The sequence below is a fragment of the Emydura macquarii genome, unplaced genomic scaffold (assembly GCF_026122565.2).
Source record: "Emydura macquarii macquarii isolate MOO-44397 ecotype Brisbane River unplaced genomic scaffold, CSIRO-AGI_Emac_v2 contig_1113, whole genome shotgun sequence".
NCBI lineage: Eukaryota > Metazoa > Chordata > Testudines > Chelidae > Emydura > Emydura macquarii.
Window position 1 is genome coordinate 13,811 of NW_027131250.1, and position 25,583 is coordinate 39,393.

Here is a 25,583-nt window from a genome sequence, read left to right on the forward strand (position 1 = left end):
GGAGAAAGGCCTTCTCAGGGCAGTTATACAGCAGCAAAAGTTGAGGACTTGCCAGCCAGCTGGAGTGATGGCCCCAGGGCCCCTGACCTACTGGGCTCCAGGGGGCAGGGGTTGATGCCCTGGTGGTCAGCGAGATGGGCAGGTCAGCCGCACAGACGGGAGTATATGGGTATGGCTAGGTAGACTGAGGGCCGTGTATGCAGAAGGAGGACAAGGCAGATGGAGGCAGTATTGCCAACCCCAAATGTTCAAAAATCACGAGTCAGGCTGACCAAAAATCATGAGGTTGGCTTTAAAATCATGAGGTTATGTAAAAATACTAGATTCGGGGTTCTTGTTATTTGCCTTCTTCTTTTTGAGCCTTTACTACGGTGCCCCGGGGTCACATTTTGAAGCTTTCTCCACAGCCACGAGGGCTAGAAACTGACTTTTTCTGTAAGAATGAAGGCTCAGATCATCCCCTATCCACTTGACTCCAGGAGCTGGGGCTTTAAGGAAAACAATAATTATCATGAGATTCATGACAAAATCATGAGAGTCAGCAATCCTGGGATGAGTAGGGAAGTGTGTATGGAGATGGCCAGACAGAGGGGGCAGTACGGGGATCATCCAGATTCCTCGTGATGATGTCACGATTGTGTCACCATGTAAAACCACCATCATCTTGTGACAAACCTGGCGACCTCAAGCCAAACCCGGCCACTCATGACAAGGTCACGCTAATTCCCCTCCAGGCACGCTGGTGCCGTGGCGAGCTGCCGTGGGCGTCACGTGGAGTCACCGTCGTTCTGTGATAACGTCCCAGGCTCATGCCATGGCAATGTCACGTCATGACAATGTCCCTGAGTGATTATGTCATTGCGCTGCCAGGCTGCCACGGTAACATCACTGCTCCACAGTGACGCTCTGCTGCCATGAAAGCTGTCGGCATGGCAACAGCGTGCTGGGATGAGGCCACGTCTCAATTATGTGTGCTCATATGGATGATGTCACTATCTGGTGATGTCATATCACGTCAGGATGATGTCACTGCATGCCGGGCCCTAGGATGATGTCACACCATGATGGCTGTGCGTTTTGATGATGTCACGTTCTCAGGACATCGCATCCAGGTGTCCGCACATATTGATGACATAACATCATGGGTTGATGACATCACCAACACGAGATGTCCCATGGGGTTGGTGACTCCACCACCCGATGATGTCACATCACTGGATTGATGTCACCACCTAATGATGTCATGTCCTGATCATGTCAGGAGTCACAGACTCGTGATGACGTCACAACGGAAGGTGAGGCCACGTGTTCCTTGGGATGACGTCATGTTGCGCCCTGAGGCACGCCCGCCAGGCAACGGGTGGAACAGGGGAGCACGAGTACGCTGCACAATGGGCGCATGCGCACTAGCAGGCGCCGCCGGCTGCAGCCAGAGCGCATGCGCCTCGATCGAGCGGGAAACGGGCGAAAGACGCGCGAAGCAACCCCGCACGCGCACCGCCTCTCGGTGGGCATGTCGGGAGTTGCGCACGCGCACAACCCTCACTGGGAAACGGCGCCTGCGCAGAACGGCTCGGAGGACTGAGCGAACATAGAGCGGGTCTTGCGCAAAGCGCCGGTTCCACTTCCGGGGGCAGCAGAGTTTTGTTTCCGGGTGGGGGGCGGCGGTGGCGCTGGCGCCCAGAGGCAGGGGCAGGCGATGCCGGAGATCGCGATCCGCCATGTGGTGTCCGCGAGCAGCGCCGACCCGGTGCGGGGGAGACCATTCCCAGGGGGGGGGCGGACCGGCGGAACCGTTCCGGGGTGGGGTCGGTGGGTCTGGGAGAGACCATTCCCCGTGAGAGTAAAAGAACTCGCCTGCCTGCGGGGAAGGGGAGGGGACCATTCTCTGTCTGCGGGGGGAACCATTCCCCGGGTGGGGCAGGCCAGAAGAGACCATTCCCTGCGGGAGGTGGGGCAGGGTGGGGGAGACCATTCCCTGCGGGGGGGGTAACTATTCCCAGGGCAGAAGAGACCATTCGGGGGTGGGAGAGACCATCCCCAGGGATGCCCCAACCCACCCTGACAGCCCCGCTCCCGCAGACTCACTGCGCCGAGAACCTGCTCAAGGGCGACACCTACCGCAAGTGGAAGGCGGCGCAGGCAGGCGAGAAGCAGCTCTCCGTCATCCTGCAGGTGAGACCCCCCCGGCCCCGCCCCCTCGGGGGGGGAGGGGCTGGGAGCCAGGACGCCTGGGTTCTCTCCCCGGCTCTGGGAGGGAGTGGGGTCTAGTGGTTAGAGCAGGAGGGAGCGGGGAGAAGCCCGGACTCCTGGGTTCCGCGAGCGGGTTGGACACGGGCATCGCTGTCCCGGCCCCTGACTCTCCCCTTCCGCCCGCGCCAGTTCGAGAAGGAGGAGCGGATCCACAGCATCGACGTGGGCAATGAGGGCTCGGCCTTCGTGGAGGTGCTGGCCGGCAGCTCCGCCTCGCCCAGCGAGCAGGACTATGAGGTGAGGGGGCAGAAGCAGTGCATGCTGGGAATTGGGGTGCTCCCAGGTGTAAGGTGGGGGGCAGAGACTTGGTTCAGTCACCCTGTGGGGGCGGCCCTGCTGAGCCATCCCAGGAGGCTTAACTCCTTCGGACTGTGACAGCAGCAGGATTTGAGGATGGGGGTTGTCAGGGGGTCATGGAGGCTTCTCTAACCCTGTGGTCACATCCCCCCACCCTTCACAGGTGCTGTTGGTCACCTCGTCCTTCATGTCACCCTCGGAGAGCAAGGCCAGCACCAACCTTAACCGGGTCCGGATGTTCGGACCGGACAAGCTGGTGAAGGCGGCGGCTGAGAAGAAATGGGACCGGGTGAAAATTGTCTGCACCCAGCCCTACACCAAGGTGGGACCCCTCCTGACCCTGGAAGCCCCCTTCCCAGTACAGCCTGGTCAGGGGGAGGTCAGGGGGAGGAACGAAAGGGAGCAGCGCAGAATAGCAGTGAGTGCATGATACATTGTCAGTACCCCCCACTAATGCGAGGGGGGTGTGACGTTCCCCAGGGTACAGTCTGGTCTGGGGAACAGCTGTGTCTAGCCTGGGGTGCTTTTTACTCTGCTGTGCTGTGAGAACAGCCTCTCCTGGCCTGTTCTCAGCCTTCAGCATGCAGAGTCACTCCCGGCTGAGTAACATGAACGCTTTCCCAGTCATTCATGAATTGCAAGCAGGGCAACACCTGCAAAACCTTAGTCCTTGTCTTGTCCCCCAGAAATGTGCATCTCGGACTGCCCAGTAACATCCTGGCCAGCACAAGCTGGGAAACCGGCCCCTGGGGCACTCCGTTTGTGACATGGACATGGAGCCATTGATCACTACCCGTTGAGCCCGACGATCTAGCCAGCTCTCCATCCATTTTATAGTCCTATGGTCTTACAGTCCTATAGTCTTATACCGCTCATTCTTATACCCCCACTTTGAGGATTATCCCCAGCTTGGGCGCAGACAAGCAGTCTTTTGTGGACGTCTCTGGGGTGAAATGTACATTACTTGTATTCACATCTTCCCCCTGCTGGAGAATGGCTGCTTAAACAGCTGATACTTTTGTAACACCTGGTTGGGTGTTGGTCTGTCCTTTGTTGTCTCTGAGGAGCTGTTCTGTACGTGTTCCCTGGAATCATGACATATTTTAGGAAGATCACACAGTAGAACCTCATAGCTTTACGCACAGTGTTGTTACACACATTTTAATTGGACAATGATGTTCAGCGGATTGAGTTTTCAAACGACACCTCACAAGCCAGACTTCGATAAGGTTATGATGCATTTTGTACAAAGTGGTGGACGTGGGGTACAGGGTATCAGTGGGGGAGTGAGGTCTAGCGGTTGGACCAGGGGGCTGTGAGCCAGGACTTCCTGGGTTCTATCCCCAGCTCTGTCAATGAGTAACTTCTTTCTGGTTGATCTCCCCCTAGACGCTGGCGTACGGGCTGTCCTTTGTGAAGTTCCACTCGCCACCTGAAAACAATAAGACCCAATCAAAATCTGCCTCCCCGGTGAGTAACAACTCTGCTGGTGCCCCTCGGTCCCAACCTGCAGCCGCCTGCTAGTCCAGCCCTGGACTCCCCCCGCAACTCCCCAGCTCTGCTGGTGCCCCTCTGTCCCAACCCGCAGCCCCTGCTAGCCCAACCCTGTCTCTCTCTCTCTGTACAGAAGGTGACAAAGCTGGGTCAGTTTAAGGTGAAGGACGAGGACAGCAATTCTGCCTCAATGAGGCCTGGGGCCCTGTTCTTCAGCCGAGCTAGCAAACCGCTGCTCACGCCGCCGAAAGGTACCATGAGCCCGGGAAGGGGACGGGCGGGTCTAGTGGTTAGAGTGGGGTGGAGTTGGGAGCCAGGACTCCTGGGTTCTATCCCTGGCTTAGGGAGGAGAGTGGGGGTAGAGCCGGGGGGGGGAGGTGCTTCCAGGACTCTTGGGTCCTCTCCCCAGTGCAGTGTGTTGGCCGGACATCTAGATAACCCAGAGGTGCCTTTTTCCGGGGCCCGCCAACCCTGCCCCCGCCCTGTGTTGTGCGTCTGGTTAAATCTCTCCGGCTCCACACGTCACTGCTGTGATTTGTGCCTGCAACATTTCTTGTCTGCTCTCCCGTGCAGCCCCGCGGACGGAGGAACCGTCCCCCAGCTATGCTGTGGCCACCCTCCAGGCCAACACTCCCAGCGCCTCCGCCCCCTCCCCGCCCTCCGCGGAGAAACCCACTGCCAAGACCTCCCCCAGCCGCACTGCAGCCTCCCCCAAGGTATGAGCCCCTCGGCTGGAAGTGGCTGTTTCCTTGTGATCGTGGGGCCGGTTCTGGTGCCCTCCCCTCGCGAAGCGGGGTTGTCAGTCAGGGAGGGGCGGCGAAGAGATTGAGGACGGATAGAAAACCCTGCCGCAGAGTGAGAGATGCCAGGAACTCGACTCGTTGGGTTTAACCCAGGGAAGGCTCCGGGTGACTCGACCCCCATCTGCCAGCACCTACGCGGGGGACAAAGAATTGATGGGGGCTGTTCAGTCGAGCACAGGAAGGAGGGACTCGAGCCAGCGGCTGGGGTTTGAAGCTGGACAAATTCAGCCTGGAAATACGGGGTCGGTTTTTACCAGGGAGGGGAACGAACCGTTGGGGCCATTCACCGAGAGGTGCGGGGGATTCTCCATCCCAGGCAGTTTTTCAGTCAAATCAGGATGTTCCTCGAACAGATCGGCTCTAGGAATGATTTGGGGGTGTCTCTCTGGCCTGTATTATCCAGGGGGTCAGGCTAGATGGGCGCAGGTGTCCCCTTCTGGCCTGGGAATCGTAGAATCTATATGGACCATGGTGTGCAGGCCAGATCCGAACACTGGTACCCACAATCCCCTGCATTGCAGATTTGGCTGGGTACCAGGTTCTCCTTCACTTCCTGTCTTAAAGCAGCTGTATCTCAGCGCCGGGCAAGGGGTCCCTGTATAACCAGCCCCCTCACCTCACCCCAGAGATGGCTGCATCTCAGCGCTGGGTGAGGGGTCCCTGTATAACCAGCCCCTGTACCCTCACCCCAGAGGTGGCTGCGTTCAGGAATCCAGTGCAGATCGTACCGGTCGTTTACCTTTCACTCCTGACCGACTTTCCTTCCTCCTCAGGATTCAGCTCCCACCAAGAGGAAGTTTGAGTTCAGCAAGGAGAATTCGGCCCCGCCCTCTGCTCGGAAACCTGACCCTGGGGCTCCCCACCCCACACAGCCAGCTCCCAAGAAACCCAAAGGTGAGAGGGAGCTAGGACGCCTGGGTTCTCTTCCTGGCTCTGGGAGGGGAGTGGAGGCTAATGGTTAGAGCGCGGAGGCCAGGACTCCTGGGGTCTTTCCCTGTTTCTCTCCTTACTATGCAGTTTCACGAATCGAGGTCTGCATTCCAGTTGGCTCAGGTGTGCCCGTGGGCGTGGATTATCGCTAACACCCCCCCCCGTTGTCCTCCCTCCAGCCCCTGTGCCGGCCCCCCCCTCCGCACCACTCCCTCACAAGCCGCCGGCCCTCAAGAAGCCGGCGAAGGAGCCATCGCTGGAAGGGTCTGGGGAGGATTTCCATCATCTCCTGCAGGGCACGGTCTTCGTGCTGAGCGGCTTTCAGAATCCCTTCCGCTCCGAGCTGCGAGACAAGGCGCTGGAGATGGGTGCCAAGTACCGGCCCGACTGGACTCCTGACAGCACCCACCTCATGTAGGTACTGCCGGCCGGGCCACCCGCCCCGCCCCGCCCCTGCCCAGCCTGTACCCCTTAACCCCACCACGTCCTGCCCCGTGGCATCCTGGGAAATCCAGGCCACCCACAGACACCGGGTGCTGTGTGAGGAACCCAGGAGCCCTGACTCCCAACCCCCCTACTCTATCCACCAGACCCACTCCCTTCCCAGGCGTGCAGAAAGAACCCAGGAGTCCTGGCTCCCGGCCCCCCTGCTCTAACCACCAGACCCCACTCCCCTCCCAGAGCCTCCTGATGCCTTGATCTACCCCTCCTGCTTCCAAACAGCCGTGGGGGGGTGGCTTGGTCCCCCATCCTGCCCCTCTCTGATGTCCCTTCTGTTTCCCAGCTGCGCCTTCGCCAACACCCCCAAGTACAGCCAGGTGAAGAGGTGTGGGGGCACCATCGTGCGCAAAGAGTGGGTGCTGGATTGTCACCGGACCCGGCGGAGCCTGCCCTGCAAACGGTGAGGGTGGGGGGACGCCCCCTGTCCCCTGGAGCGCCATCCGGGGAGCGGGGAGAGGCTCGGGGAATTAAATGCTATTGGGGGGTTGGGACTCAACGATGCCTGGAGCTTAGTGTGTGAAATCCTGTTGGGGGGACTGGTGGGGGTCCCTGAGGCTGGACTCCGTGGGGAGGTGCTGAGGGGTGGGGGAGGGCCGTGGCATAGATTGGGGGGCATGAAGGGTGTCGTCCTTGGGGTGGAACAGCTGGGAATTCTCGATGCCCCGTGCTTGGAGGGGCTTAAATCCTGGGGATTTGGAGATCAGGAGGGGAGCTCCACGGAGGTGGGGGGGGAGGGTCAGACATTTAGGGGGCCAGGGATCAGTGATGGCTGGAACCCAGGGGATTCATTTCTATTGGGGGTGTGGTGGGGGGGCTCCAGGGGGTTCATGCCAACCTCCCTGGGACGGGGGAGCAGTGCTTGGCCCGGGGTAACTTTGGGGTGTCCCTGGGCAGGTACTTGATGGACGGGCTGCCTGCCTCCAGCAGTGAGGAAGAGGAAGAGAGCGAGGAAGAGCCGCCTGCTCGGCCCCGCAAGACCCCCTCCCCCCGACAGGTAGGGGCATCAGATGGGGCAGGGCCTGGCTCTGGGAGGGGAGTGATGTATAGTGGTTAGAGTGGTTGGGCTTGGGGGTCTGGACTCCTGGGTTCTATCCTCTCTCTATAAACAGGAAGGGAGCCTGGGCCCGCCCTTCTCCACACCCTGCCCCCATCAGCCCCCCTGCACAGACCCTCCCCCCTCAGACCTTTCTCTTGCAGAGAGCCGGGCCTCCCAGCTCCAACCACCAGGCCAAGGCGTCCGCCAGCCCTGCCAGGGCCCAGCTGCCGCAAGGGGAGTCCTCTGGGGAGGAGCCGGAGCCAGGCACGTCCTGGGCCAACGCCGGCAACTCGCAGGCCGGTGGGGAGAGCTCCACGGACAGCGGGGAGCCCGCAGGTAGGGAGAGAACCCAGGAGTCCCGGCTCCCAGTCCCCCCTTCCGGCCTGACCACTAGACTCCACTCTTTTCCCAGAGCTGGGGATACAACCCAGGAGTCCTGGCTCCCAGCCCCCTGGGCCGTATCCCACAATGCCATGCGGTGGCTGGAACTGATTTCCCGTCTTGTCGCCAGGTGCGAGAGACGACGGGGAGGACGACTCGGGCGACACGGACGACGAGCTGAGGAGGTGGGTACGTCAGAGCCTGGCCGTGGGGTGCGTTGTGGGGAGCACCCCTCGGCCATGGGGGCTGATCTGGGGGGTGGGGTGTGTGCAGGAGGGGTGGGAAAAGTTCCCTGGGGGGAGATCAGGACCCCCCCCCCCTTATGCTGATCCTGGGGAGGGACTCCTGGGTTCTCTTCCCAGTTCGGGGAGGGGAGTGGGGTGTAATAGCTAGAGCGGGGGGGATGAGTAGAAGGGCGTTCGGCTGCCTCAGCAGAGGAGGGGGAGCTGAGCGAGGGGTGTCCCTCCCTTCCCCCACTGACCCGTGTTCCCCGGGGCAGGGTGGAGGAGGAGCATCGCAAGAAGCAGCAAGCGGGTCGAGAGGCGGCTGCGGACCCCGACGATGACCCCTACGGCGGCTCCACAGACGAGAACACGGATGTGGAGGAGGAGCCAGATCAGCCCATCCCGGAGCTGCCTGGTGTGTGGGGTGGGACCCCGGGGCCTTTCCCCTCTAGAGGGTGCCGGCTCCAGTCCAGTGGCGGGAACTGGTTGGCTCAGGGGTGGCGAATGGGGCATGAGATCTTGCCCTTCTAGGGTGTGGTTAGACGCAGAATGACTTGACAGAGATTAACACGTGAGGGAGTTTTTGGACATCATGTGGCAGGGAGTCCCACAGGTGAACACCGTATGAATCTGACAGGAAGCCACCCAAGCGGCTTTCTAGCACCCGGCTCTCTCCGTTAACCCTTTCCTGTGCTCTTCCTCTCCAGATTTCTTCATGGGCAAACGCTTTTTCCTCTATGGAGATTTCCCCTCCCAGGAGCGACGCCTCCTGACTCGCTACATCACGGCGTTCAATGGGTGAGGGACGCCTTGGGCTGGGCCATGGGGACTTCAGGCCATCAAAGCAACTGTTCCCTCCACCCAGCCGCAAACTCAGGAGTCTGGGTCAAATTCCATCAGGCCTGGTTATAGCTCCCCTTGAAATCCCTTTGAAGTTAGAAAATTCTCCTTCACTGCTGAAACCTGATCTGTTGCTGTGCAGCTGTTTAACAGCCCCCCGCGCCCCACCCTAGAGACAGCCGCATCTCGGCGCCAGGCAAGGGGGCCCTGTATAAACAGCCCCCACATCCCACCCCAGAGGCTGCCACATATCTGTGTTCAGTGAGCAATCCTTTTATAATTGATGGAAGAATGGGGAACCCAGGGCTGGGCTAGCAGGGCTGTGGGTTGGGAGTGACGGGCACAGGCAGAGCTGGGGGGTGACGGGCATGGGCAGGGTTGGGGGGAGCCCGGGGCAGGGGTAGCAGAGGGTTGTGGGTCGGGAGTGATAGGCACAGGCAGAGCTGGGGGATGGGAGCCCAGAGGTGGGATATCTGGGAGCTGCGGGGAGCCAGAGGCTATGGGGCGGGGCGAGGGGCACGGGCAGAGCTGCGGGGAGCCAGAGGCTATGGGGCTGGGGCGAGGGGCACGGGCAGAGCTGGGGGCTGCGGGGCAGGGGCGAGGGCCCTGTGCCTGACGCGCTGCCGTTGTGCTCGCAGGGAGGTGGAGGGATACATGAACGAGCGGGTGAACTACGTCGTCACGGCCCAGGAGTGGGACGACACCTTCGAGGAGGTGAGAGGCTCCCCCTGTTCTGCTGCTGGGGGGCAGGGGGAGAATAGTGACCCCCACTGGCTGCGGTACACGCTCCACTGGGGCTGGGGCCGGCTCAGCCTGGGGAGTGGGACACGGGGCCTTTCTCCTGCTTCATCTGTTCACGGCGTTTGGGTGTTTAATGCCAGGCGTAGAGGCTTGGAGCCAGGACTCCTGGGTTCTGTCCATGGCTCGGGGGGGCGGGAGGGGAGTTGGGAATCTAGCTGGTCAGAGTGGAGGGTGGGGGCCAGGACTCCTGGGTTCTGCCCCTGGCTCTGGGCGAGGCTCGCCAGGAGGCCCTTGTTTGCTGTGCTCTCACTGCCCTGCCGTCGCCCCCGCAGGCGCTGAACGACAACGCCAACCTCTCCTTCGTCCGGCCCCGCTGGATCTACACCTGCAACGAGCGCCAGAGGCTCATCCCGCACCAGCCCTACATGGTGGTGCCGCGAGCGTAGCGTGGCGCTGGCAGATCCCACCGGCTCGGCGTGGCACCGGCGTGGACTCGGCGGGGCTGGGAGCTCTCCCGTCTACACGATGTGGGGGCGGTTTTAGCTGTTGTCTATTGTTGGCCCCACCCTGAGACTCCTGTTTCGTCAATGTCAACTTCAAGGGCTTGGGAGCAGGACTTGAGCTGGGCTCTATGGGGCAGGGCCGCCCCACATGTACCCAGCTCCCCCAGCCGGTATGACTCCCACCGGCAAGGTCTTGCCCCTCACCATCCCTCCCCTCCCCCGGCGATCTCCGAGGTGTGCTCACTATCCGTCCTTTCTCTTCCTTTTCGCCCAGCGCTGTCATTTCCCCCCGTCCCATTAATCCTGCATCGACTCTGTGTGGACGCCCCGAAAGGGATTCGAACTCAGCCTCTCCCCCTTCTCCCACCCTCGATGCACAACCCTCAAAATCCTCCCAACCCCTGTCCGCACCCACGTGGGTTTCCTCCCCAGCCTCCACTCCCCTCCAGCTGCCTGGGTTCACTTTTCATTTAAACCCAGGGGGCTTCTGGGCAGCGGAGAATGACTGGGCGGGGGGCACCGAGGGGCTGGGTCAGATGCTATTCTCCAGAGAATTTACAAACCCGCATTAAAGGCAGGAAACCTTCCCTCCTGTGTTACCCCCTTGGGAATGGTGCAGCCAGGGCCCCCTTTGGCCCTTGAATTTCCACCAAGTTGCAGGTGCAGGGGTGGGTTCGGGTCTTAGGATTTCGCTCTGCTGGGGGCAAGGAAATCAAGCTGGTTGGTTTCCTTTCTGTCTCGGGTCAGTTTCAGGCTGGTGGGAGGGGACCTAGCTGGCTGTGTGGGGTCAGTTTCAGTCCTACTCCCCGGTCAGTTTCACAGTTGCTGTGGGTCTGTCTGGTTAGTTTCCCCTCCCTCCCTTTCCTGCCCTGGATCCTCAGGTGCTGTTTGTAGTTGGGGGGCAGCGGGGGTGGGGGGAAGAGTCTGATTGTTTAAAAAGCTCTTTGCTGCCGAAGTTTCTTTGAGTGAAATAAACAGCTTTAGGGTGAAGCTTGGTTTAAAACCTCCCTTTAACTGTGCGCCTCCCCCCCTCCCCCCCCGCCTGGGCCCCATACCTCGCACTGCAGCTGCGGGCCTAGCACTGCCCCTGTGGAGTGCTGGAGCTGGGCTGGCTCTGCTCTGCCCCACTGCCTCTTTTAAAGGGCCCCACATCCTTCGAAAGGAGACATGCTCCTGATGCAGCACCCAGCTCTGCCCCAATGATCCCACATCCCCCTGGTAGCGGGAGGGCACTGGCCCTGCTGCCATGAGATCTGCTTCAAGGAGCAGCCTCTGTAGTGTAGCTCAGTGTGATTAGCGGAGGCGTCTCCCCCTATGGGGCTGGAGCTACTGCTGCCCCCCAAGCGGGCGCCATCCCCTCTACTGTCCCGGCTCCATGCGACCCACATCTCCAGTTGTGGAGACATAACGTCCAACCCCTCTGAGCTCTGAGATGGGGGGGTCTCTGCACATTCTGGCCTGGGCAGGGGAACATCTCTGGCCCAGTCTGTGCCCCGCAGTGTGTTCCTGAGTCAGATCAGCCGGGGGGTGAAGAGGGGCGGGGAGGGGGAGGAGATGGGGCTAGCAGCATGCCCCAGAGAGAGTGCGAGAGGTGGGTCCAAGGACAGAGGGGGGCACTGGCAGAGGTGGGGGGGGCCCAGGGCTGGGCTAGCGGGGCTGTGGGTCAGGAGTGAGGGGAACTGGGGGCCTGTGGAGCTGGAGTCGGGACCCTCGTGGGGAGGGGGTTCTGGAGCACTTTGTGCTGTGGAGGGGATTAAATGAAGAATCCCAAGGGGGTGCCATGCGTAATGGGGGTGGGGGCTCAGCCCCTCCATCGGGGGGTGGGCGGACGGACGGACGGACACCCAGAATTGTTTTTTAAAGAAGGTACCAAGAAAATAAAATGACACCCCCCTCCCCCACCCTCCCCTGAGGCCTGCCCTCCCCACGTTGTGTGTGTGGGCGGGAGGTGTTCCACGCTCAGACACAAGTGCATACATTGGAAGAAGCTTCTGTAAACAGGGTCTGAGCCTGGCAGCCCCCTGTGGGGGGCTGGGTTGGGGGTTGGGCTGTCCAGTCAGGGGGAACCTGAGCTCTGAATCCCCAGCCCCAGGGGTGAGAAATCCAGGCACGGGGCTAAGGGGGGGGGGGGGGGGTCTGATGCTTAGACAATGAGCGCTGAGGGCCCCGGGGTGTCTCCTGTGTTTGTGCAGCACCTGGCGCAATGGGGTCCTGGGTCCTACCGTAATACACCTAATAAAATTTAATAATGAACAGGACCAAGCACAAGAGGGTCCTGCTCTGTGGTTTGAAGGGGCCATAGAAATAACAGATCCGACTCCTCCCCCCTCTCCGCCCCGGCCCCAGCTTCCTCTTTCACCACCTGATGTGGGGAGAAATATCTTGATCCAAAGAAGTGTCTGGACCTGGAACTGGGGCCTTTCCCCTCTAGGGGTGCTGCCTGGCTCAGGGACATGAGGAATGGGACGCGGGGCTGTTCCCTGCTCGACTGTGGCTCCCAGGGTTTGAGCTGGATCATAATCCTGTCCCTTTGGTCAAAGATGAAATCAGTAATAAAGATCCCACTGCACCCACCAAGTGCAATAATTTGCCCAGTCCCTGGGGCACGGCAACCACCCCCCATCCCTAGGCTCTGGTTTTCCCCCAGCCCTTTGCTCACAAGCTCCTTTCCCCACTTTGGTGGGGTGCTCCCCATCCCCCAACTTGTTAAGCCCTGTGCCCCCTTCCGAGGTGACCAAGGCATCTCTTCAGCTCTCCACTGTCTATGCCTCCATTCCCAGTGGTTTAAGGCGAGGTTGGGAGCTGCTGGAAACTTGCTGCAGTGGGGACAAGGCTGGGGGCGTTGGCCGGGGTGGGGGCATCGGCGGGCCACCAGGGTGGATGGGTAGATAAAGCTCTTGCCACCATCCTTGCACTGATGAGGGTGCACTTGGGGCCAGGCCAGTGGAGGGGGGCTTTGGGGAGGGGTCTGAGGTGGGGAGTGGCTTGGAGGACGATGGGAGGGGCAGCGCCTGGGTCGTCTCCTCCAGGGTGCCTGATGGCAGAGAGAGAGAGAGATCAGGTAGGGGTGGAAAATGGATTCCCTCACATACACCCAGCCCCACATAACCACCCCCACCACCTTCCCATCCACATGCCCCCATAGTTCCACCCCCTCCATACACACATTCTAGCTTTCTGTCCTGGAGCCACGCCCCTGCCCCATCTAGCCCCACCCCTGCCCTGGGGCCACGCCCATGTCCCATCTGGCTCCACCCCCTCCACACACAGCTAGTAGAAATAATCTATTTCCTTTCCCCCTCTACCCGCTCCCCCCCCCCCCCGGCTGTGCAGGGACCTCTCGCCCGGCACAGGGGGGTTCTGAGCCCTGTACCCCAGCATTGCTGTTCTTCGTGGGTCACGTTCTTCCTGGGGTCCTGGCAGGGATGTTCTCCCCCTTCCAGCAGCAGTAGCAGCGGGTTGCGTTTGGGGAGCTTATAACCCGCAAGGCACAGAAAATATCAATGTATTGTACGGAGGGATAGCAGGGGGCTGTGGGTTGGAGCTGAGGGGCACCGGCAGAGCTGGGGGGCAGCCCAGGGCTGGGATAACGGGGCTGTGGGTCAGGCTTGAATTTCAAATTAAAATCTCTCTCCCCAGTATGAAATCGACCGTTACCTCCAAGCATGCTAACTTCCCAGCACTAGAAAGCCCAGCCCTCAAATGCCACGTTTTTTTCACCTGCTCAGAATTTGTACCCAGTTATTTATCCCAGCTCTAGGGTGATTTATTGTTTATGCTGCCGTTTAGTGTTTGCTCTCCGTTCTTTCACCAATTTATTTAAATTTCACCTGCAACATTTTTCAAATTAAAATCTGGGTAACGTTATTTTTGTGACTTTTTCTAACCTGCTACAGAAATTTTCCAGTTCACAATTTATTTTCGTTAGTTCTTCTCCACCACATTTGTTCAGCGGATTAATTTTACTGTAATCCACTGAGTTACCGTTGAGTTTTACCCAACACATGTTCACCTGGTTATAATAACTGATAACTGATAATCGATCATCCACGATCCATAGTTAGTCTATAACTTATGTTGAGCATTTATACAATACTTAATATTTATTAATAATTAGTAACTAATGGTTAATAATGTATAATTAGGCTTGACAATTCAACTTTTTATCATTTTTTATAGATATCAATTTTGAAGCATTTTTTAATTTGTGCTGATTTAAATGTTCACTATTGCGGGATGTTATGGGGTGGTCACACAACAGGGCAAGTCAGACACTGGTTATTTAATGACTAAACGTTGATTTCAAAAAGTTCATAGAATCATAGAATATTAGAGTTGGAAGGGACCTCAGGAGGTATCTTGTCCAACCCCCTGCTCAAAGCAGGACTAACCTCAGCTATATCATCCCAGCCAGGGCTTTGTCAAGCCTCAGCTTAAAAACCTCTAAAGATGGAGATTCCACCACCTCCCTAGGTAACCCATCCCAGTGCTTCACCACCCTCCTAGGGAAAAACTTTTTCCTAATGTCCAACCTAGACCTCCCCCCTGCAACTTGAGACCGTTGCTCCTTGTTCTGTCATCTGCCACCACCGAGAACAGCCTAGCCCCATCCTCCCTGGAACCCCCTTTCAGGTAGTTAAAGGCCGCTATCAAATCCCCCCTCACTCTTCTTTTGCAGACTAAACAAGCCCAGTTCCCTCAGCCTCTCCTCATAAGTCCTGTGCTCCAGCCCCCTAATCATTTTGGTTGCCCTCCGCTGGACTCTCTCCAACTTGTCCACATCCTTTTTGTAGTGGGGGGCCCAAAACTGGACACAATATTCTAAATGCAGCCTCACCAATGCCGAATAGAGGGGAATAATCACTTCCCGTGACCTGCTGGCAATGCTCCTCCTAATGCAGCCCAATATGCCATTAGCCTTCTTGGCAACCAGGGCACACTGCTGACTCATATCCAGCTTTTTATCCACCGTTACCCCCAGGTCCTTTTCTGCAGAGCTGCTGCCCAGCTCATCGGTCCCCAGTCTATAGCTGTGCATGGGATTCTTCCTTCCTAAGTGGAGGACAGTTAAAGCTTTGTAACTGTTAAAACACAAATTGTCAACATATGCAAAGCAAACAACCTGAAATCCAACTCTGATCTGGTCCCAGGCAGCTCTGGTCTCACTTTGCCAATCTGTAAGTGTCGTGTGTGCGGTGAAATTAACGTTTATTGACATTTACTGATAAAAATCGACTCCTTCCAAGCGTCGGTATAACATGACTCGTTACTGTTAGTTAAATATACAATCAATGCTTTACAATAAAAATATTAATAATTAACCCAAACAATCAGTAATTTATCATTTCTTTGGTTTCCTTTGGCAAAGTTTTACGGCCGGCTGCCAACCTGACGCCAACGCACCCCCTGCAGGAAAACGAGGGACTCAGCAACGATCTTAGAAGCAGAACAGGAAAGGCAAAGAGTAAATAAAGAGGCGCAAGCTGTGATAGGAGGATGTCTATCACACTGACAAATAAGAACTACAAGCCGGTAATTAGGCCGGCAATTTCTATGGCTCCAGATGCTGGGTGCGGAGGAAGAGACAGGCGCAGGACTTGACTAGAGTGGAAATAAAACCATTCAGACGGGTGCTTGGCGTACCGAGAACGCACTACGTTCGGAACAAACAAATGCGGGGAAGTGTCAAGGTGGTACCGATTAAAGAAATGCGGAGGGAGTCCAGGCGTAGATGCTCTGGCCAGGTGAAAGGAAGAATGGCGAGGAAACGGAGCGTTAAAGTTAGAAGTGGAGGGTAAAAGACGGGGTGGAAGATCCAAAACTAGCCGCCCGGCTGGCGCACAGAAGGATCTCATTAAAAGCAGCGTTTCTGAGAAACTGCCACAAGAGAGACGGAAACGGAGACGAGCCAGCCCCATAGAGACCGGACTAAGGCAAGAAAAAGAATCAATAATTGATCATTGATAATAGAAAGTATCGTTTAGTATCTAATGTACAGTCGCTAATTCATCGTAAATCATTGCTAACGTTATCATTTCTAACATACAGTATAAATGGTAAATATTGTTAATAATTGACTGTTCTGTGTTATAGCATCATTATTACAAGTAATACTTGCCATGGTTGTTCAGTGTGTATCATTGAAATCTCCGATTGAAAACATTAGTCATTTGTTTTAGTTAATTATATAGATTATAATGAATAACTATATCATTTGTAATTATTGTGTTGGTGAACCGTATTATAAATGAGAGATTGTATAACAATAAATCATTATCAGTCATTTATCATTAAAGTAAATTATTATTATTTTGTTATTTTATTTTGTAATAATAATTGCTAGGGTGGAAAAATGTTTGGTAGGTTGAATAAAAAAATGCCAGGTTAAAGAAATGTAACTAGTTGAAAATGATGTTACGTACGTGGGCAAAAAGAAATGTACCCTGAAAATTATAACAGGTAAAAACATAAATAGGTAGCTGGGTGAAAGAAATTCACAGGGTGAAAAATAACCACGGTAAAAAAAAATAATTTGGGTGAAAAAAATACCCTCGGGGGGAATGTAGAGAGTTTATAGATAGTGCTAAAGAAGTAAAAAATATATTAAATTACTGGATTCAAAACCCAAATGTAATAAACCTGAGCATCGCTCAGACTCCAACTAAGACTGGGGCCTCTCATCATGGGGGTGATGTGACGCTGCACAGATCTTTTCGGAAATCAGCTCCCCCTCCCCGGCCTTGCTGGGTGTGCCCAGCCCCCGCCCGAGATCAGGGCCCCCATTGTGCCCCTGCCGCTCAGACCCACAGTCATACCCGGCCCCTGCAATGAACGACTTGACAGATGATCGATCATCTGCCGCGCTACAATCCCATTTCCCCCGGTCTGCACAGAGCTGCTCCTCTCACCTCTGGCACTGACCAGTTCCCAGCCCTGCCCGGCCCAGCCCCACACCGGCAGCCGCTGGAATGTTGTCATCTGGGGGGGATATGGACCCAATCATCAGGAGTTGGTTTTCAGGTGCACCCCCATCCAGCCGCCCAGCCCCTTGTGCCCGCAGCCCCGTGCCCCCATCCATCCCCCCAACTTCCTGTGCTCCATCCAGCCCCCCAGACCTCTGTGCTCCCATCCATCTATCCCCCCAGCCCCACCCCTCTAACCCTCCCGTCCATATACAGCCATAACCAATTGTCTCCACCTGTCCCCCTCCTGCCCCCCAGCCACTGGGCTCTGCCTTTCACCAGCCAGACCCTGGCCCTGGCCCTGGCCCCGGCCCCGGCCTGACACAGGGTGGCGGGCACGGTGCAGGTGGGTGCAGGGAGTGAGGCTGGCCCCTTAGGGGACCTGGCTGGAGCTCCCCAGCCCCCCATCTAGACTCCCCCCATTCAAGCCCCACAGCACCCTATAGATCCAGCCCCACGTATTCAGTCCCATATACCCCGATCCAGCCCCACATCCAGCCACATAAACCCCCATCGGCCTTCCAGCCCCACAGCCCCATCCATCCCATCTCCGCAGCTCTCTCCTACCTCCCCCAGATCCAGCCCCACATTCACCTCCCAGCCAAGCCCTGCCTACCCCTCTGATCCAGCACAACACACCCCCACCCAGCTCCACCCCCCACAGATCCAACCCTGTGCTCATCTCCCCACCTGCCCCCCAGCAAGTCTTGTTCCCAGTCCGTCTCCCAGCTGGAATCCCGAGTGGGTGCCTGTGGGTTGGGATTGAAGAGGGGAGGCTGATCTCACCGAGGGTCTGTGCAGCGCCCGGCATGATGGGGGCCTTATCCTCGCTCCCTATCTTAATCGGCACCTTTAGGTGCTATCACCAAACACCTAATACTGCCCCTCCCAATTCAGGATCCTCGCCTTGGTTCTCCAACAGCCTGGCCTGGCCTAGGAACATCGGCTGCTTCTCTCCGGAGACCTGGTACCTGGGACAGACAGCAAAAGAGTGAGTGACACCAGCGCCCTGTCCAGAGAGGGGAGGTATTGACCCTTTCATCCTGAAAAATGATGGTAACAAAGACAGGACAGACGTATGCAGGCGGGCAAGGAAAGGGTGCAGGGCCAGTTGGGTTGGGACGTGTGGAGGGGAGAAGGGACAATCCCGTGTCTGAGACGTTGGGGCAGAGCTGGTGCCAGCGGTGGGATACATTGAGGGCTGATTAATATCTCAGTCCTCGAATGTGGCATTAACTGGAGTTTTTACCATTTCATTCCCAGCTCAGGCTGGAGAGCTCCCAGCTCCCCAAAGAGGTGGTGGAGCCCAGAGGCGGGGTGGGGGAGGGGTTCACACCTATAGGATGCCCACCTGCCCCCTCGGACGCCTGGGTTCTATTTCCAGTAGCAGAAGGGGAGGGCGGCCAGTGGGCAGTTGCCAAGGAGTCAGGACGCCTGGGTTCCCTCCGGGGAGCTGGGGACTCGACTCCCAGCCGCCCCTGCTCTAACCACTAGCCCCGCCCGCCTTTTGGAGCCGGGGATGGAACCCAGGAGTCCTGAGCGCTCAGAGCACGGGGAGGGAACAATGCAGGAGGCCCAGGGACTGGGGGGTGGCAAATCTCAAGTGGCAAATCCTGGGGGGATTCCATGGGGCTGGGGGTAAATATCGGGGGGGGGGGGGCAGATTCCATGGGGGGAATCCCCGGGAGCAGGGCGCGGACGCAGCAGAATCCACCGAGGAGGGAGGGTGAGCGGAGGGAGTTGCCACCGGACGCAGCGGAATCAATCAACCTAGCCGCTGGGAGGGGCCGGGGCAGGGAGCGAGCGCTGGGCTATACCAAGTGCCGGCACTGGGCGTATCAAGGCCACCCCGCTTGTCCTCATGGTTTCTTCTACCAGCTGAGTCCGCTGTCTATGGTGAACCGCGAGGGACAAGATTACTCGTGCAAACGTGTTGTGGCTCTTCTTTCAATGACGCCTTCCACCCGCCCAGTTCCCAGCAGCAGGCTGTTCTAGGTTTGGTGTCCCCTCCCCTCCCAAGCACGCAGGGGTGATTTGTTATTGCAGGGTCTGTCATGTACCACTGGGCTGTGCAAAAGGATGGCTTTTGTTTATTGTAGTAGAGTATCTGGTCCTGCTAGTTTGTTTATTGTAGGGTTTCCTGTGACCACTGGGGCAGCAGAGTCTTGTTTATTTACTGAAGGTCTCCTGTGAGGGCTGGGGCTGCAAGGCCTCATTTGTTTATTGTAGGGTCTTCTGTGACCACTGGGATTGCATGGGCTCAATTCTTCATTGTAGGTTCTCCCGTGAGCACCAGGGCCACATATCCTTGCCTGTTTATTGTAGGGTCTCTTGTGGGCACATAGGCTCATTTTTACTGTAGGGTCTCTCTAGAGTGCTGGGGCTGCATACACTGGCTTGTTTATTGTAGGGTCACCTGTGACCACTGGGGCTGCACTGGCATGTTTGTTTACTGTAGGGCAGGGGTAGTCAATTCTTTTTTTTGTCAAGGTCCAAATTTCTTGTTCAAGGTACAGCCAAGGTACAGCCAGACTCCAGAGAAAACCATAACAAAAATACTAACAGCAGTGATAAGGAACTAAAAAGGTTTTGGGGTCAGCTCAAAAGCATTTGGCAGTCCGGATTTGGCCCGGGGGCCTATTGACTGCCCGTGCAGAGGGTCTCTCGTGTGCACTGACGCTACAGACTCTAATGTGCTGCTTGTCGGCTCTCAGGAGCACTCGGCCTGCCCACGCTCATTTATTTATTGCAGAGTCTCTCTGGACAGCTTGGGCTGCATAGCTGGGTTATTGCTGTAGGGTTGCTCGTGAGCTCTGGGTGCCTGCGCTGTTTATTGGAAGGTCTGCCCTGCGCACGGGCACTAGGCACCTGAGCTCAGTGGCTTTGGCTTTAAATTTTATTTCATTTTCCATACAAAAGAATCCTTGATGGAGCGGATAAGTGCAGAAAACACCCTGCAGCAAATGGTGTGTGAAAGGTTAACTCCCAGCCCCCGTTCTAAGCCACTAGACCCCACTCCCCTCCCAGAGCTGGGGAGAGAACCCAGGAGTCCTGGCTCCCAGCCCTGCCACACCCCTTTAAGCTCTAGATCTCACACCTCACACTTGTGCACTGGGAACAAAGTCCGGCCCATACTGGGAGACTATAAACAGTGAGGTCACTTCTTCCCACATCCCTGCCTGTCTTTAACCCCTTGGATCTGGATCTCGGGCGCTGAGCTGCACGGCGGGTTTCTAACGCTCATCCTGTTGGGCTGCCTGGCGGGGGCGCCTGTTCCAAAAAAGGGCTGATGCCTGAAGGGTTAATCTCAGCCGCACCCTCCTTCAGCAAAGAGCAGAGATCAGCCAGACAGGAATCTTCAAGGAGAGTCAAAGTCCCTGAGTCCTTCCCCACTGCTGACAGACAGCCAGGGGTAGAAGCCAGGTGTCCTGGCTCCCAATCCTTCCTGCTCTTACCACTAGCCCCCACTCGCCTCCCAGAGCCGGGACAGAACCCAGGAGTCCTGGCTCCCAGCCCCACCCTCACTTTTTCCACTAGGTTATGCTGCCTCCCATACGTCTGTGGTATTTGTAGGGTTAATAAAATGAACAGGAAATGAAACTAACAGTGGGGAGCCATCCTGCAGAATGGACCAATCAGGATAGGATGTGTATGGGGGATTGTCAGCTTCATTTGTATATTTAAAGGGGACTCAACCAGTAGTGTGGGCCCAGTGTTGTCTCTGCTGGCATGTTTGACTGTTGTACTTGGAAGACCCTACAATAACAAACAGTAGAACAGGTGGTAGCGGATACCTTTTTCATGTGTGTAAGTGTGTATTTCCAAAGACGTTGGCTGGTGACGGCGTGTGTCTTGTGTGTCTGGGATAGGACAGCACAACTATATCCCACTGTGTAACTGTGAACTTGTGTGTGTGTAACTGTAACCCTGTGTGCGTTGTGAGACAGAGGGACCCTGGGTGTGTAGCACAGTGGCTGTTGAATTGTATCCGTGTGTGTGTGTCTGTCGGTGTGTATAACTGCATTCCAGAGAGTGTGCATGTTATGAGAGAGAGCACCTCCGTGTGTGTGTGTCTATAGCTTTGCATGTCTGTGTGTAGTTGCATCCCAGTGTGTGTGTGGGGGGGTGCGTGTTACCCTTCCCCACTGTCAGAGGTATCCCTCTTTCCACAGACCCAGCTTCTTGACACGAGGCGACGCTCCCTCCTCTAGCCCTTTATCGGACTGCTGGCCCTTTAAGGGCTCCAGGTTCCCTGCCCCGCCCCCTTTCGTCCTCCCCCACGCCTGCATTTAAAGGGCCCGGCCCCGGCGGCCCCCGCCTGGCCCTGACTCCAGCAGCGCAGCGCTCGCTACCCGGCCCCAGCCATGTGGCTGCCCCGGAGCTGCCCAGCAGTGGCCGCTGCCCTGCGCGCCCTGGCCCGGCCCCTGAGACCCTACGGCACCCGCCTCGCCCAGCGCCAGGGGATGCTCTTCCGGCAGGTGGGCCAGGCTGGGTGCCAGGACGCCTGGGTTCTCTCCCAGCTCGGCGGGGGATGGGGGACTAGTGGTTAGAGCAGGGGCTGGGTGCCAGGACGCCTGGGTTCTCTCCCAGCTCGGGGGGGATGGGGGACTAGTGGTTAGAGCAGGGGCTGGGTCTAGTGGCTAGAGAGGGAGGGTGGGTGGGTGGGTGGGGGAATGGGTTCCAGGACTCCTGGGTTCTCTCCTGGTCCTGGGAGAGGAGGGGGTTCTGGTGGTTAGAGCAGGGGGCCGGGAGCCCGGACTCCTGGGTTCTCTCCCCGGCTGTCAGGAGCTCCCAGCATGACTTACTGCGTGTCTGCTCTCATTGCCCGGCCGTTGCTGTTGCTCTGCTGCGTTCCCTGGTTGCCCCATCTGCCATTTCCCCAGTCCCGCATTGCTTTGCTGCAAATTGCCTTGTGAGCTGATCTGACATTGCTCACATGCTGCTTGCTTCCTTCCCCGCTCTCCTGGGAGAGGGTTAGAGCAGCGTTGGTTCTTGCAAGCCAGGTAACCTTTTTCTTTGCGACCTTGCAACTACAAGATTTTATAACACAGTAATAATGAAAACGACTGACTGTTGTACTTAGATTTTAGCAACTTGTGAAATAAACCCCGGACTTTCATTTGAACCAGTGTTGGGGGGAACTTCCCCTCCCTGCCTCTCAGGCTCTTGGCTTCCTGTCCTGCTCCCAGGGCTGTTCCCGTCTCGCTCGGGGCAAAGGGCCCTAGCAGGGAGGTGCGTCAGCCAGCTGGTTACCAGCCCTGGGCCAGCAGTGAGCAAAGCAGCCCCTGGCAGGGAGCCTGGAATGACTGATGGGGGAGGAGCCGGAGGGTGATCAGACAGCGAAGAGATTTGATCAGAACTGGGGATGGAACCCAGGAGGCCTGGCTCCCAGTCGTCCCGCCCCAACCACTAGGCCCCACGCCCCTCCTTGAGCCAGGGATAGAACCCAGGAGTCCTGGCTCCCAGCCACCCCCCCGCTCTAACCACTAGGTCCCACTCCCCTCCCTGAGCTAACCGGATCTCTCCTCAGCTCTTTGAGCCCGAGAGCTGCACCTACACCTACTTGCTCGCGGACCTGAAGACCAAGGAGGCGGTTCTGATCGACCCGGTTCTGGAGATGGCCAAGCGGGACGTGGAGCTGGTGAGGGAGCTGGGCCTCAACTTACTGTATGCAGGTGAGGCCGGCCTCGGGGCATGGAGCCTTTTCCTTCTGTGGGTGCAAGCCCTGGTCCGGCCCCAGTGGGGGACTGGCTGGCTCGGGGGGGGGGAACGGGTCAGGTTCCCGTCTGTAAATACCTGGTTCTGCTCCCCGCAGCCAACACCCACTGCCACGCAGACCACGTCACGGGCACCGGGCTGCTGAAGAAGCTACTGCCCGGCTGCTGCAGCGTCATCTCCCAGGACAGCGGGGCCTTGGCCGACATCCTCATCCGCGAGGGTCACAGCCTGGAATTCGGGGCCTTCGTAAGTCACCTGGGCATGGGGGCTGGGAGCCGGGACTGCTGGGTTCTATCCCTGGCTTGGAGGGGAGTGGGGTCTAGTGGTTAGAGTAGGGGAGTTGGCAGTGAGGACTCCTGGGTCCCATGGAGGGGTGATGTCACTGGCTCTCCCCGTCTGCAGGCGCTGGAAGCCCGCTCCACGCCTGGACACACGGACGGCTGCCTGACCTACGTGCTCAACGACAAGAGCATGGCCTTCACCGGGGACGCGCTGCTGATCCGGGGCTGCGGCCGCACTGACTTCCAGCAGGGTACGGGCGACCTGGGGGGGGGAGATGTCTCTTGGAGGGGTGGTGATCGGTTGCCATGGGGACAGGAGGGTGCATCCCTTGACTGTGATGGGCAGCTGCCATGGGGTTGTTGGGTCCACCTGCTAGTCGCCATCACTATGGGGAACATGGCTGCTGGTTGCCTTGGTGATGGCAGCTGGTGTCTTCGAGCCTGGCCAGTGGGTCCCGGGAGCTTTGGCCATTGAGGGCCGGGGGATGTTGTAGGGGTGCCGGGCTGGCGGGTTCAGCCTGCGGGAGCTGGGGTTCCCACGGGGCACTGGGGCGATCCAGGGCTGCCGTGCTGGGGGCTTTGCTGTGTCCCCCACCCCATGGTAACCAGGCCCCACTTCTCTCCCCCGCCAGGCTCCCCGGAGACCCTGTACCACTCGGTGCACGAGAAAATCTTCACACTCCCCGGGGACTGTCTGGTCTACCCCGCCCACGACTACACGGGTGAGCCTGGCGCGGCGCTGGGGGTTGCTGTGCTGCGGGGGGGCCCTACAGGGGGTGCTGTGCTGCGGGGATGGGGTGGGGGCTCTGCAGGGGGCCTTGTGTTGCAGAGCGTGGGGGGGTCAACAGAGGGCGCTGTGCTGCAGGGGTGGGGTGGAGGCTCTGCTGGGGGATGCTGTGCTGTGGGGACGGGGGGGTCAGCAGAGGGCGCTGTGCTGCGGGGATGGGGTGGGGGCTCTGCAGGGGGTGCTGTGCTGCGGGGGAGGGGTCCCAGCAGAGGGCGCTGTGCTGTGGGGGTGGGGTGGGGGGCTCCCCCTGCTGGTCCTGTATCTGACCCGTCCCCTGGCGCCCCCTGCAGGCCAGACCGTGTCCACGGTGGAAGAAGAGAGGACCCTGAACCCCCGACTGGCCCAGAGCTGCGAGACCTTTGTCCAGCTGATGAACAACTTGAACCTGCCTTATCCCAAACAAATTGGTGAGGCTGGGAGCCAGGACGCCTGGGTTCTCTCCCGGGGCTGGGAAGGGGGCTGGGAGCCAGGAGGCCCGGTTTTCTCCCCGGCTGCAGGGCAGGTGTGGGGTGTGGAGGAGGCCAGGCCCCAGCGTGTTATGTCTAACGTGTCTGTTTTTCCATTCTCCGCAGATTTCGCCATCCCAGCGAACCTCAAGTGCGGGATCCAGGATGCAGCGAGTTAGCCCCGCCCTCTTTCTCTGAGCCCAGGCTCCTCATGCTAAGCCCCTCCCACCTCCTAGGCCACACCTTCTCATTGGCTCATAGAGAGGATGGAAGGTCCTAGGACCTGGCGGGGGGGCTGTCTCTGACTCTGACTCTAGTCTTCACCCTCAAGTGAGATCTGGGGGTTCCCTCCCGGTCCTGGGTGGGTGGGTTCAGCCCTTAATGGGAAGGTGGTTAATGATCTTCAAACATGGAAGCTTCTCTTCCTCACCTACCAGCCCCCCCCTCCTGCCCCCCGATTCCTCTGAAACCCCCAGTCTGGCATGCGGGAGTCTGCACATTGCTCTGCATTGGCTGGGGGGGTGTTGGCCTCCCCTGGGGAGCAAAGACCCCCCCTTCCCTCAGTCTGGTGTGTGGGAATAGTGTTGTTTGAATGGTGGGGGGGGGCACAGGTGGACCCTGCTTCCCACCCTGTGGCTGAATCGTGCCTCCTCCCCCCCCCCGGCTCCCTCTGTTTGCACTAGCTGGACTCTCGCTGGCCCTGCTCGCTGGGTCGCCGGCGCGTCCGGCCCTAGAGCGACGAAATCTCAGGAGAGGTTGGAGACGAGCTGCTGGCGCCGCAAGTATAAAGTTGTGTTGGACCCAGCGGGACTCGTGTTTGCTTCAGCAGGCGGGATCCCGGGCGTGATGGGCCCCTGCGGCTCAGCCAGGGCTCTAGGGAGGGGGGCAGGACACGGGGCTAGAAGGGGCCATGCGGCTGAGCCAGGGCTGCTGGGCTGGGGGGGGGGGGGAGGGGACACCAAGCGTGATGGCCCCTTGGGGCTGAGGAAGGGGGTGGGACACCAAGCGTGCTGTGCCCCTGGTGCCACTGTGTTACTGCAGTTTACCACCAGAGGGCGCTGCTCCCTCTTTTCCCAGCCTGTTCTCTGGCTTTGGGGGACTCTCCCCCCACATCTCCCCGGGGGGCCCAGACCCTCTGCCCTCCACTCCAAGAAGAGATGGAACCGGGCTTTGGCCTAGAGGAACAGCCTGTGGGAAAAAGAATCAGCTTCCATCCCTTCTTACCCCGCAGAGCTGAACTCGCCCCTCTCCTTCCTCCAGTCCAAGTTCTTTCCCTCTTTCCTTTTCCCTTCCCTCTTCTCCAGGGAGGGGTGAGACCCGGCCCCAGCCCCTCCTGCTTAAAAAAGGGACCCCCCCCATTCTTTGGTCTGTTCTCATCCACCCTGA

The 25,583-nt window shown here is 58.2% G+C and overlaps 2 protein-coding genes across 6 annotated transcripts; both read left to right on the top strand.

Moving 5' to 3' along the window:
* The first annotated feature begins 1,642 nt into the window (after positions 1–1,642).
* On the top strand, positions 1,643–11,391 carry XRCC1 (X-ray repair cross complementing 1). Of its 2 annotated transcripts, XM_067545861.1 has the most exons (17): positions 1,643–1,750; positions 2,083–2,175; positions 2,383–2,490; positions 2,714–2,872; positions 3,940–4,020; positions 4,178–4,295; positions 4,618–4,760; positions 5,621–5,741; positions 5,957–6,191; positions 6,562–6,678; positions 7,173–7,272; positions 7,476–7,650; positions 7,826–7,880; positions 8,195–8,334; positions 8,627–8,717; positions 9,398–9,473; positions 9,833–11,391. In XM_067545861.1, the coding sequence occupies exons 1-17, from the start codon at positions 1,700–1,702 to the stop codon at positions 9,944–9,946; spliced, it is 1,977 nt and encodes a 658-aa protein (XP_067401962.1). In that variant the 5' UTR covers positions 1,643–1,699; the 3' UTR covers positions 9,947–11,391. The 2 variants fall into 2 exon arrangements, 1 of the variants encoding a protein (XP_067401962.1); XR_010919316.1 differs by lacking the exons at positions 9,398–9,473; positions 9,833–11,391 and having other exon boundaries at positions 7,826–7,884.
* A 6,481-nt stretch (positions 11,392–17,872) lies between these two features.
* Positions 17,873–25,002, top strand: LOC137151592 (persulfide dioxygenase ETHE1, mitochondrial-like). Of its 4 annotated transcripts, none has more exons than XM_067545862.1 (8): positions 18,885–18,960; positions 21,138–21,443; positions 22,496–22,640; positions 22,781–22,929; positions 23,086–23,215; positions 23,597–23,686; positions 24,042–24,158; positions 24,324–25,002. In XM_067545862.1, exons 2-8 carry the CDS (start codon positions 21,330–21,332, stop codon positions 24,374–24,376), a joined length of 798 nt encoding a protein of 265 aa, XP_067401963.1. In that variant the 5' UTR covers positions 18,885–18,960; positions 21,138–21,329; the 3' UTR covers positions 24,377–25,002. The 4 variants fall into 4 exon arrangements, with proteins under 4 accessions (XP_067401966.1, XP_067401963.1, XP_067401964.1 ...); XM_067545863.1 differs by lacking the exon at positions 18,885–18,960 and adding an exon at positions 20,685–20,772; XM_067545865.1 differs by lacking the exons at positions 18,885–18,960; positions 21,138–21,443 and adding an exon at positions 17,873–17,956.
* Positions 25,003–25,583: the final 581 nt, after the last annotated feature.